The 13,826-nt window shown below is 38.8% G+C and overlaps 1 protein-coding gene across 1 annotated transcript; it reads left to right on the forward strand.

The window, feature by feature from the left end:
• The first annotated feature begins 3,084 nt into the window (after nucleotides 1-3,084).
• On the forward strand, nucleotides 3,085-3,507 carry LOC138340394 (uncharacterized). The gene has a single exon (XM_069292118.1). It carries the CDS (start codon nucleotides 3,085-3,087, stop codon nucleotides 3,505-3,507), a length of 423 nt encoding a protein of 140 aa, XP_069148219.1.
• The last annotated feature ends 10,319 nt before the right edge of the window (nucleotides 3,508-13,826 follow it).

The raw sequence follows: 13,826 nt of genomic DNA on the forward strand, positions 1-13,826 counted from the left end.
AAATGAATGAATGAGAATATTTTCTTTTGTAATCGAACTATGTTGGTCCTAGTTTCTCCTTGTGAGATAAGTAGGCAGCCTTTCAAGGCCCGACTCCTACATCTAAAATTTCATTCTATCCCTTCATTTTACAAGAACATACGAAGACCAGATCAATGGACGTGAAAGAGCAGCTAAAAGAAGATTTTAGCTCAACGTGATTTAACCTTTCTGAGATAGTGTCAAACTAAAATAAGCAAACTCCTGCTTGTTAAAAAATTTGTTTCTGTCCTTACTCATGGGTTGAAGATATCCTTAAACAAGGTAAACTGTCTATTTTTCTGCTCTCTGTGATATTATGCATTTTTTATTCTAAATCCAAAATGATAAATGTGCCTTTGAGTTGTTTCCTCCTCAGGTACTTTGAGATTGATTTGTGTCGATTAACCTGACAGATCATCCCTATTTCACCAGATCCAAAGGTCACATAGATTCCTTTCTTAGACAAATTTAAGATAAAGAAAAAAAAACAATAGGAGATTACAATTAAGAAGTAGGTCTCGCTAACGTTGTGGTGGCTCAACGCACCATAGCGGACAACAACGAATTGATTTTGCAACTTATGCAACATATTGCGGAGATGAGGGTGGAGATGCAAAGGAGACATGATCTGCCTCCACCAGGTTTTGCCGCTAACGCTGCTGATGGGAGACCCCTTCTCTACTTTCCTGTTTCAAACATGGATCAAACTCAAAATCTGCCATCTACACCTGCCCAAAATCCTTCTGTCATAGACTTGACTACATAAAATCCCCAATATGCTTTCGCATCCTATCAAACTCCACCTCCTCCTCAAAACACCACGCCCAAATATTACCCCATCCTCAAAATATCCAATATCAAACCGCTCTACTTCCGCAAAACGAAATCCAAAATTAAAACCAAAATACTTTCAATCCCTAAACACCCCACCACCACTTAAATCAGAATACCAGTCCTCAAACTTACCCACAGAATTATCAAACCGCTAAAAATGTCCAGAGTCTCTCTGTAGCTCCACCCTTTCCTAAAAGAACCACTTTTCGAATTCCCATCCCTGCCGAGCACGATGTGCACGGTTCTAAGCTGGACCATATAAGGAACAGGAAAGGGAGTGGAGGGCAAAGAAAGAGGCAAATGTGAACATAAAAGAAGAGATCAATAAGGCTATGAAAGATCTCAAATGCGTCCATAATATCGCCAGTCTCAACTAAAAGGATTTATGCATTCATCCAAATCTTGACCTTATGAAAAGGTTCAAGATCCCGAAGTTGATACTTCGGAGGAGCGGGAAACCCTATGGCTCATTTAAGAGCCTACTGCGACCAGCTTGTTAGAGTTGGTAGGGATGAAACTCTGTTGATGTGGCTGTTCAGCCGAAGTCTGGAATGGTTCACCTCCCACGAAACTAGGAAATAGCCCATTTGGAATGCCTTTGCCAAAAATTGATCGGTTTGCTTACAATATGGAAATTGTTCTCGATCGGTACGTTTTGGAAAAGATGAAGAAGAAATCCTCTAAGAGATACTGAGATTTCGCCTACAAGTAGAGAAAGGAAATAGCTAGGGTAAGGCCGCTTATGTCTGAGAAAGATATAGTGGAAATGTTTGTGCAGGTGCAAGAGCCCGAATATTATGATAGGATCATATTACTCGTTGAAGCAAAATTTGCTGAGATAGTCAAGATTGGTGAGACTATTGAAAATGGTTTTAAAATAGGTAAAATAGCTCATGTTGCCGCATGCCCGGAACATCGGTACTATTGAAAAGAGAGAGAGAAGAAATTGTTGTTGTATCTTATGAGGGGAAAGAGACCCCAAAAGATCATTCTCCTCCCAAGGTCATCCTAGACCTTCCTATAATTCCTACCAAGCCTGCTATACACAGGCTAGTCATCCAAACATCCTCCTTCAGTCTACCAAAATACCTCCAAGTTACCAAAATCCACCTCATGTTTATCAAAGTCCTCCTCCGCTTTATCAAATACCATCACCAGTCTACCTAAATGTTGCTCCCAACTGTGCCAATGTGTAGTCGAGCTACAGAAAACCCCCTTTAGTCTATCAAGTCAAAGATCCAATACACCCAAACAAATCCACGAACTACCAAGATCCATCACCGAATTAACAAACAAATCCATATCCCAAAAGCCAAGCTCCCCGTCCAAATACTAGAAGTTATCAATAGGTAGCCTCTCTCTAATAAGGCAGTTATGATCCACCTCGACACAGATTCGAGAAGAAGCCTCCCAAGAACTTTACCGCACTCACTAAAAGCCAAACAAAGCTATACGAGCAAATAGTTGCGGCAGGATACATCCACCTGGTGGGGCCCAAGCTAGTGGATACTAGTTCAAAATTCTACAGGCCCAATCAAAGGTGTACGTATCACTCGAACAGTGTCGAACATGATACCGTAGACTGCGTCAACCTCAAGCACAAGATTCAAGATCTAATCGACCAAGAGGTGGTCTCTCTTCAAGTAGCCACACCTAATGTCAACACCAACCCTTTGCCGAATCATGGGGGCATCAATATCAAAATGATAGAGAGAGACGATGATTGGTGTGTGAATAAGTTTATAACTACAGTTGTTTATGACGAGTTAGAAAAGTGTGTGCTTGTTGAGCGTCAAGAATAAAAAAAATTTGTGATCCTGACACCTGCAAAGGCTTTCGCTTTGGTGCCACCAGAGACTTTTGTCAGACCAAAATTTGTGAATGAAACTGTTGCCGCTCAGGGTATGACTCAATCTGGGATGTGTTATACTCCCAAAGAGTTGGCTTTTGGAGGAAGTAAGAAGGATTAGGGCAATAGGCCGATAAGCGAAAGCAAAGCAGAGGAATTTTGGAGAAAGATGCAGCCAAAAGATTATTCTATTGTCAAGCATTTGGAGAAGACTACAACCCAAATTTCCATATGGACCATGCTGATGAGATCTCAATTTCATAGACAGGACTTAATGAAGCCTCTTGATGATACGTATGTGATTGTCGGCATAAGCAGCGATAATGTGGCCTCTATGATTAACCGACATATCCAAGGGCACCGGATTAGTTTCTGCGACAATGAGTTGCCTTTTGAAGGGAGATCACATAACAAGGCGTTGCACTATTGTATGTTGTGACAAGGTCATGAACCACGTCTTGGTGGATGATGGATCTGGTCTGAACATTTTCCCATTGTCAACATTGAGGCAGCTAAGGTTTGACTTGGGGAAGCTAGAACAAAACCAAGTAAATGTAAGAGCCTTTGATGAGGTAAAGAGAGATAAGTTGGGGACGGTAAATCTGATCATCCAAATGGGTCTGGAAGAATTCAGTGCACAGTTCCAAGTCTTAGACATCGACACCAGCTACAACCTTCTTCTGCGAAGGACTTCCATCCATATGGTTGGAGTTGTGCCTTCTACCCTGCATCAGATGATGAAAATTCTTTTGAAGGATGAAGAGTTGGTTATTCATGGTGAGGGGAGTCACTCGGGAAGATAGGCGCCAATTATTGATGAGGTATCGCGAGGTACATATTTCTACATGGTGGAGCTGGTAAATGCCACCAATGAGGACTAGGCCCCACAGATTCTTATGTATGACGTGTATAAGATGATAGACACTGTGATGCTGCAGAACGGGTTCGAACCAGGTTTCGGATTGGGGAGAAATTCCCAAGGGATTACAGAGCCTATACCCGTCCCCATCAAAGGAGCTAGGTATGGTTTGGGAAACATCCTTACAGATAATGATATGAAGATGAAGAAGAACAGTGATCAAACATTGGTTAAGCCAATCCCTCATCTATATCAATCATTTATAGTCCAGGAGTATGCCGAGCATGGCGACCTTGTGGAAGGAATCTACGGCCTTTTCGAGGAGATCGATGTTGTTATTGAGAAAGAAGTTGAGCTAGCTGGTATTCGCGATGCTGAGCCTGGGGAGATGCTACAGAATTGGACCTCCACGCTGATTCTGATTCCCCAAACTCCTTGAAAGAAGGGCATCATTTGTGCATATTTAAATCAGTGGTAGCCTGGAAGAGGCCCGAGACCCACCATTTTGCATTTCCCTTAATTGATTGAATTTAAAATTCCCCCGTGATGTTTGAAAAGGCAACATGGCTTTTTTTCCATAGCCAAAGTTTGCATTATTTCCCAATTTTAATGAAAGCCTATTTTATTAAAAATTTGTTTATTTACTCATCTGGTATACTTTTCTTTTCTAATTTTTCTGTTTTATGGTTTCAGTAATTTAAGTTTTAAACCTTCCAATGTAATTTCATGTCACGAGCTGAATGAACAAAATGAGGCAGGTAATGATGAGGTTGATGAATACGAAGACAAAAATGAGGCACCAGAATATGTTGTTGAAGAGTTTTTGCAGTTTGAAAATCAACATAAGCCGAATTTAGAGGAAACTGAAACTGTAAATATGGGAGACTAAGAGTGTGTCAAAGAGGTTAAAATCAGCGTGTACTTGGATAAAGATCAAAGAAAGGTCCTGATTAACTTACTCACCGATTACATTGATGTGTTCGTCAGGGAAGTGAGCGACATGCTAGGTTGAGTGCCAATGTTGTCTCACAGATTGCTGATTAATCCAGGGTTCAGTCCAGTGAAACCAAAGGCTCGGAAGTTCAAGCCCGAATTGATTTTAAATATCAAAAAGGAGATCACCAAACAGATTGAATCTTGACTTGTGGAAGTGACACAATACCCGACTTGGTTGGCCAATGTTTTTACGGTTCCCAAGAGGATTGGAAGATAAGAATTTGTGTTGACTACAGGTATATCAACAAATCCATCCCTAAGGATAATTTTCCATTGCCAAACGTTCATATTCTGATTGATAACTGTGCTAAGCATTAAATGCAGTCATTTATGGATTGTTACGCCGATTATCATCAGATTTTGATGGACAAGAAAGATGCTGAAAAGACAGCTTTTATTACACCTTGGGGTGTATATCATAACAGGGTGATGCCATTTGGCCTCTAGAATGTTGGTGATACCTATATGAGGGTTATGACGACTATATTTCATGATATGATTCATAAGAGGATCGAAGTGTATGTGGATGACATCATAGTCAAGTCCCTTGAGAGTTCAGACCACTTGACGCATTTAAAGAAGTTCTTTGATCATCTATGTTGCTATAACTTGAAGTTAAATCCTTCTAAATATGTTTTTGGGGTGCCAGCCGACAAGTTATTGGGATTTATAGTCAGCAGAAGAGGTATTGGTCTCGATCCTTCCAAGATTAAGGAAATTCAATAATTACATCCTCCGAAGACTAAAAAGGAGGTGATGAGTTTCTTAGGGAGGTTCGAACTACATCAATCGATTCATAGCTCAATCAACTGTGGTGTGTGAGCTTATTTTCAAGTTGTTAAAGAAAGACGCTTCGACAATGTGGACTGAAGAGTGTCAAAATGCTTTTGATACTATCAAGAACTATTTGTCCAATCCACCGGTGTTGGTACCTCCGCAAGAAGGGAGTCCATTGTTTCTATATTTGTCCATCTCTGATAACACATTTGGATTCATGCTTGAAAAACACGACAAGACAAGAAAGAAGGAGCGAGTCATTCATTACATAAGCAAGAAGTCACGCCATATAAGTCTCATTACACTCTGTTGGATAGGACATGTTGTTCTTTGACTTGGCTTGCCCAAAAGTTGAGACATTATTTGTCTTCTTATACTATATATCTTTTTTCCAACATGGACCCGTTGAAGTATATTTTTCATAAGGCAATGCCGACCGGAAAGTTAGCTAAATGGCAAATGATGTTAAGTGAATTTTATATTGTGTATGTGACTTAGAAAGCGATAAAAGTCTTTGTTCATCATCTTGCAGAAGATGCCGTGGATGAAGAGTATGAACCGCTAAAGACATGTTTTCACGTTGAAGAGGTATCATTTATGGGTGAAGATATTTCCGACGAATATCCTGGCTGCAGATTATTCTTTGATTGAGGGAAAAATCACCAAGGAGCGGTTTTAGTGTCAGAATCTGGTCAACACTATCCCGTGGCAGCTAAACTCTGACTTAATTGCACAAACGACATGGTTGAATACAAAGCTTGTATTCTTGGATTAAAAATGGCCGTCGACATAAACATCGATGAGTTATTGGTTATTTGAGACTCAGATCTATTGATTCATCAGGTTCAAGGAGAACGGGCCATGAAGAAAGTGCAGTATGTACAGAAGTTGTGCAAGAGATTTTGTAAGATCGAGTTTAGACATACTCCCAAATATAGAATGAGTTGGTTGATTCTTTTGCCACCATCGCTTCGATGATTAAGCATCAAGATTTTGATTATATTGATCCTCTGGACATAGAGCTAAAAGAACATCTAGTGCATTGTTCACATGTTGAGGCGGAACCAGACAGTTTGCCATGGTATTTAGATATAAAGAAGTATTTGGATTCTGAAATTTATCCTGAAGATGAAACCTTCCAACACGAAGAAGTCAATACGTCGTATGGCTTTGAATTTCTTTCTAAGTGGAAAAATCCTTTATATGAGGACTTTGGATTTGGGTGTTCTAAGATGTGTCGATGCTGTTGAAGTATTGAAGCTTATTGAACACATACATGCTGGAGTATGCGGCACCCATATGAATGGATTCACTTTGGCAAGGAGGATCTTGCGAGCCGGCTATTTTTGGATGACTATGGAGAATGATTGTTCCAAGTTTGTGCACAAATGTCATAAACGTCAAGTTCACGGTGATTTGATCCGAGTGACGCCTCAAGAAATTAATGTTATGAGTTCACCTCGGACATTTGTATCTTGGGGTATGGATTTCATCGATCTTATAGAGCCATCCACCTCTAATGGACACATATTTATTTTGGTTGCCATTGATTATTTTACCAAGTGGGTGGAACAACTTCTTACAAGTGGGTAACCAAGAAAGTAGTAGCTGATTTTGTTTGCAACAATCTGATATGCAGATTTGGAGTGCCAGAATCCATCATTACTGATGATGGTGCAAACCTCAACATTCACTTTGTGAGAGAGATATGTGATCAGTTCAAGATTACTCATCCAAACTCAACCACTTATCGTTCTCAAATGAATGAAGTCGTAGATGCCACCAACAAGAACATCAAGAAGATTTTGAGGAAAATGATTGACAATCACTGAGGTTGGCATGAGATGTCGCCATATGCTTTATTGGGATATTGGACAACTATCAGAACATCGATTCAAGCCACTCCATACATACTAGTCTATGGAATGGAAGCAGTCATACCTGTTGAAGTTGATATACCATCCCTAAGGATAATCTAAGAAGCAGAATTGAGTAATGTAAAATGGCTGAGCAAGAGAATTGATCAGTTGACATTGATTGACGAAAATAGAATGGTTGTCGTTTGTCATAGGCAACTGTATCGACAGAGAATGATTTGTGCTTTCCACAAGAGAATCAGATCCAGAATTTTTGAAATTGGTTAGTTAGAGTCGAACTCACCTTTTTTCATAATGTGTCTAAGTTTTGTACATAGGATTCGGCTTTGTTTATGTCACATCCTTTATAAATGATTCCCCTTGTCAAGAATGTGGAAAATGACATCGTTCTCTTAAATCGCTAACACTTGAGGTTGATCACTATCTTTTGATTTGCATATTACTTGTTCCATAGCCTTGCTTTGTTAAAACTGTAGATTAGTTTGCTCATGTTCAAAGTAGGTGATTTTATAGTGTTGGCTTCTGCCTCTCAAGTTGTTAGAAGCATGATTTGTATTTTATTTAGAGTTCCATGTTTGGTTATAAAATAGAAAATGATTGTTTAGGTTTAGTACTTCATGAGGGGCGGAATGTTTGGTTATATGTCATCTCTGGAATTTATTTTCTATTCGGCCATATTAATTATTATGGAGGAAGCATGCTATGCTACTTTTATTCATTAGAAGTCATCACTATTATTTTCCCCATTCCCGTTGGTTAGTCAACTCTTGAATCCTTAAACAAAAACTTGTTGTTGCTCTTTGGTTAAATCATAATTGAGGTGCATGTTATGCGAGCTGGATTCTTTGATTTTGATGTGAAATACAAGTATTTTTTTTCTTAATCTTAGCACGCTCATGAGTTATCTATTTGTTTGGTTGTGTATTTTTCTATTTCTTATTTATTTATATCTTTACATCACACTTCGCTTTAGCAATATTAAAATAATCTAATTAGTATATATTATTCCATCATGTGGTGCTCGCTGGGCTCATACAGTGTATGATTTTTATGTGTTATATCATTCTTCCTCTTATTAATTCTCTACCTTCTACTTTGTTTCCGATGCATGTGAAATTTATCCGAGCTTACTATGAATCCATTCTCCCGCATATCGAGAGGGCTATCAAGGCTCTAATCTTTTATCTAGTCAACTGTCCATTTATTTGGCGTACAGATCCTGAGTTAGAAGAGCAAACAAATGATTTGAAGTTATGTGCCATAAAGAGTCCAAAGTTTATTTTGAAAAATTTATATCTTTGGGCCTAAGCCCTTGCTGTATTTCTTTCCGCATTTACTATCTTTGTGGAATTAGTTTAGGACAGGTGGGAATGGGTCAAAACCCCATAAAAAAATGGGTCCAATAACCGGTCCAGGCATACAGATAATCCGAATTTGGACCCAACTCTCTCTCTCTCTCTCTCTCTTATTTTTTGTTTATTTTTTAGCTTTTATTTGTCGGTAGTTTTAAAGATAAAGAATACAAATCCCCACAAACGTCATACATGTTTTATCGATTTAAAATTAATTTTTAACGGAGTCTAAGAGAATAAATAAATTAACAAACCTATTCTTACTTAGATAATAAATAAAAATACTTCACTTTCAAAAAACTTCTCATAAATTTCATATCAAAAAACTAAGTTAGAAATTTTTGAGAAGTAAGTTAGTTGCTGGAAAACCGTATTAACGGATATATTAGGTGTCTTAAACGCCTTCCTAAAATATAAATAGAATCTCCGAACCCCTTTAATGTTTTCAAAATGATTTTCCTGTTTAAGTCTTTTGAAAACATAGTTTTCTTGATTCTTCCTAAAAAAATTAAGTGGCGACTCTAAAAAGTCGAAAAAACATACAAAATTTAATATTTTCCTTCTTCGTACAAAACAAGGAACCCACTAGTAAAATCCCACATATCGGTGATGAAATTCACAGAGAAACACTTATATTTCAGGGCTGGAACTGCTTGAAACTTGCTTCGTTCTTGAACTAGGATTCTTGAGCTTTTTCTCCTTTCTTGCTTCTAATGTTCTAACTTTTGATTTATGATTTTGACTTAGGTAAGTTTTAATTATGTTTCTAGGCTTAAACTTACTAAAATCAGATGATTTAGGGTCAAAACGACGTATCTTACGAGTTAAACAAAGTGGGAAAAGACCAAAAGACCCCTGAGTTAGTTGCTGTCCGACCAAACAACGACCAGGACTGACGGTCCGTCGTTTGGTCAGTAGGTTGATTCTTTCCAACAGGCCTTTACTAAAACGGGTATAATTTTTTATGCGGAGGTCTGACTTTAGCAAGGTCGGTGGCTATGGAAAGCTAATTCAATCATCTATTTTTCGGTAGGTATTGGAACACGTAATTCATTTTATGCTAAGAGTAATGATCATTTTAAAGTGACCCAACTACATTTCCCTATTAACTCTCTGCTAATTCCCACCTACGGTAAGACCTACGGATCGTGGATCCGCCTACAAATCGTGTTGGTCATCCGTGAATCTTGTCAGAGAGTGGGTGAATGAGGTGTTGATCGACGGTCACGAAGTATAGACCGTAGGTTAGTCCGTTGATCATGACTTAACGATATTTTCCTGGACTGAGATTTTGGGGTTTTTGACCCCAATGAAGGATGTGCAGAATAGACCGTGGGTCAATCTATGGTCCATCGATGGTCCCGTTGGTTGCACCTGCAGATTTTTCTAAAAATCTAGTTTTGGTCTCATTTGGATACGGGGTGTTACATTATCTCCCCCTTGGAAACATTCATCCTCGAATGAATACTAAAAACGTTGTAATAGAGGGAGAGAGTTGCAAACCCTACTATTAAACACTAAGAACTGAGTTCTTGACTAAATTGAGTTCGGAGAATATGCAAATACGCTGAAAATGCAAGTATAAACTGAGGGAACATGATTCAAAGACCAAATTCACGCATGAATGACAGGAAAATTGAAGAGGAACCATTACCTCAATCTGGAGTGGATTCGGAAGGAAATAGGTGAGGATATTTGGTTTTCAGGCTTCTTCTACTTCTCAAGTAGCTCCCTTTACGGACTAACTCCTCCACAAAACCTTGACTGAAGCGAATTCTTTTTTCCTCATCTTTCTAACCTAACCGTCAAGAATATTAACTTGTACGTCCTCATAAGACACATTATCTTTCACCTCCATATTCTCTAATGGCACTATAGAGGCTAGATCACCCACACATTTCTTCAAGAGTGAGATGTGAAAGACCGAATTCATTGCTACTAATTCTTCTTGCAACTCTAAGTCATATGCTACAGTGCCAACATATCTAGGACTGAGATTCCCTTTCTTTCCAAATATCATCACCCCTTTCATAGGTGAGACTTTCAGAAAAAACCAATCATCAACTTGGAACTCTAGTTCCCTTCTCCTTACATCTGCATAAGATTTCTGATGACTTTGGGGTGTCTTAAGTCTATCTCTAATGAGTTGCATTTTCTCCATAGTATAAAGGACTGAATCTGGTCCCATCAAAGCTGCTTCACCTACTTCAAACCAACCAACAGAAGATGTACATCTACACCCATATAAAGCCTCATAAGGGGCCATCTGAATGTTGGAATGGTAGCTATTGTCGTAGTCGAACTCAATAAGAGGAAGGTGATCGTCCCAACTACCTTTGAAATCAATCACACAATCTCTCATCATATCCTCTAGGGTCTGAATGGTAAGCTCTGTCTGTCCATCCATTTGTGGATGAAATGTTGTTCTAAGGTTAACTTGAGTACCAAGATCCTTCTGAAACAACTTCTAGAAATGAGAGGTAAACTGAGGACATCTATCTGAGATGATAGACAAAGGAAACCCATGCAACCTAACAATTTCATTAATGTAAAGCTTGGCATAGTCCTCTGTCGAATCTGTAGGATGACTGCCAAAAAGCAAGAACACTTAGTCATCCTATCAACTTTCACCCAAATAGAGTATGTTGTCTGCAAGTACGTGGTAACCTTGTGATGAAATCTATATTGATCACTTTCCACTTTCAAGTAGGAATGTTGATCTCTTACGTCATACCTCCTGGTTTTTTATGTTCTACCTTGACTTGCTGGCAATTGGGTCAGTTACTCACTAAGTCTGTATATCCCTCTTTATGCCATTCCACAAATAGATTTCTTGCAGATCGTGGTACATCTTAGTGGCACATGGATGAATAGAATACCTAGAGTTATGGGCTTTTGCAAGAATATGTTGTCTTAACTCGCCCACATCAGGAATACACAGTCTACCTTGGTAGCAAAGTACACCATCTCTCCCTTGGGAGAAAACCTCCACTCTCTGGTTATGGACTGTACCCTTAAATTCAAGCAAGATTGGATCACTATCTTTCTTTTCCTTAACCTCCACAACTAAAGAAGATTCTGCCCCATTTTAAATTGTTACACCGCTGTCTGATATGCTCATAAGTCAAACTCCCAAGCAAGCAAGCCTGTGAACATCTTTCACCAGATCCTTCCTTTCTTCCTCAACATGGGCTACACTACCCATAGATAATCTACTAAGAGCATCGGCTACTACATTCGCGTTACCAAGATGATAATGCACAGTCATATCATAATCCTTAAGGAACTCAAGCCATCTCCTCTGGCGAAGATTTAACTCTTTATGCGTGAACATATAATGTAGGATCTTATTATCGATGAACACATCTACATGAACAACATACAAGTAGTGTCTCCATATCTTGAGTGCAAACACCGCTATTGCAAGCTCGAGGTCATGAGTTGGATAGTTCTTCTCATGAACCATAAGCTTTTTAGAGGCATACACTATAAACTTATCTCATTGCATCAACACACAACCTAGGACATCTTTGAATGCATCTCAATAGATCACATAACCATCTGAACCCTCTGGTAAATTCAAGACAGAAGTTGTAGTCAATCTAGTTTTTAATTCTGCAAAGCTTTCTCACAATTATTTCACAGTTGGAACTTGACCATCTTCTGATTCAACCTAGTCAATGGTGATGCTATGGATGAATATCCTTCTACGAACCTTCTGTAATAACCCTCTAGGCCTAAGAAACCTCTAATATCTTAGCAGAGGTACGTCTAGCCACTGTTTCCTTCTTCTATCTTCTGCGAATACACTCTTGATCCCTTTACTAGATACAATGTGACCAAGAAAATCAATGGATTGCAACTAGAATTCACATTTACTAAACTTAGCGAATAACTGGCGATACTTGAAAGTTTATAGAACGACTCTTAAATGTCTTGCATGTTCTTCCTCACTCCTACAATAAATGAGGATATTATCAATAAAAATGATAATGAACAAGTCCAAGTACTGTTTGAACACTCTATTCATCAAATCCATGAAAGATGCAGGAGCAATAGTTCGTCCACATGACATAACTACAAATTCATAATGACCATAGTGAGTTCTGAATGTTGTTTTCAAAATGTCACTATCTCTGACTCTGAGTTGATGATAACCCGATCTGAGGTCTATTTTTTAGAAATAGATAGGGATGAAATACTTATTCTCTATTGTGACCTTGTTCAACTGTCTATAGTCAATGCACATTCTGATAGAACCATCTTTCTTCTTTACGAATAATATTGGCGCACCCCATGGTGAAATACTAGGTTTGATGAAGCCCTTATCTAGAAGGTCTTTCAACTGTTATTTCAATTCCTTAAGCTCTTCTGGAGCCATTCTATAAGGCGGAATAGAAATAGGTTGGGTATCTTGAAGGAGATCAATTCCAAAGTCGGTTTCCCTTTCGAGAGGGACTCCGAGAAAATATTCTGGAAATGAACTGACTCAAGAGTTGGGGTTTCAGAGCTAGAATCCTTAACCCAAACTAGATCATAGAGATAACCCTTATATATCATCTTTCTAGCTTTAAGGTAAGAAATAAATCGACCCATAGGCACTAAGATACTACCCTTCTATTGTAAGATTGGTTCGTCTGGAAATAAAAAATGTACACTCTTAGTTGTACAATCAACTGAGGCATAACAAGAATGTAACCAATCAATGCCTAGAATGACATCGAAATCTACCATTTCTAACTCTACTAGATCTGCTGAGGTGACTTTCTGAAAAAACTGTGGTAGGGCAATTTTTGTATATCCATCTATCTATCAATGGATCACCAACTGTAGTAGAGACTGAGAAAGATTCTGACAGAGTTTCTTGACTGACACTGAATTGGACTGCTATGTAAGGGGCTATAAAAGAAATAGTAGCCCCTAGATCTAACAATGCATAAACATCAAGGTCAAAGACACATAACGTACCAGTGACTAAATCAGGAGAACCTTCCTGATCCTGGTGAGCCTAAAGAGCATAAAATCTATTCTGGCACTGACCGCCACCTGCACCAGATGATTTACCCGACTGAGTTGAGCGACTTGCTGGTGCTGCTGAAGTTGTAGACTTAGATTTACCATTACCAACTCCTTAACCCTCTCGAGAAGGAAAATCCCTCAACCTGTGACCAGACTGACCCTACCCAAAACATCCTTCGTTTCATGCAAGACACTCACCCCGATGGTTCTTACCGCAATTAGGGAAAGTGGGGTAAGTATTG

This window comes from Solanum lycopersicum, chromosome 12, assembly GCF_036512215.1.
Source record: "Solanum lycopersicum chromosome 12, SLM_r2.1".
In the NCBI taxonomy this organism is placed as follows: domain Eukaryota; kingdom Viridiplantae; phylum Streptophyta; class Magnoliopsida; order Solanales; family Solanaceae; genus Solanum; species Solanum lycopersicum.

Bases quoted from the DNA above. Each gene is read 5' to 3' on its own strand.
- LOC138340394 (XM_069292118.1), top strand. From the start codon at position 3,085: ATGAGTTGCCTTTTGAAGGGAGATCACATAACAAGGCGTTGCACTATT.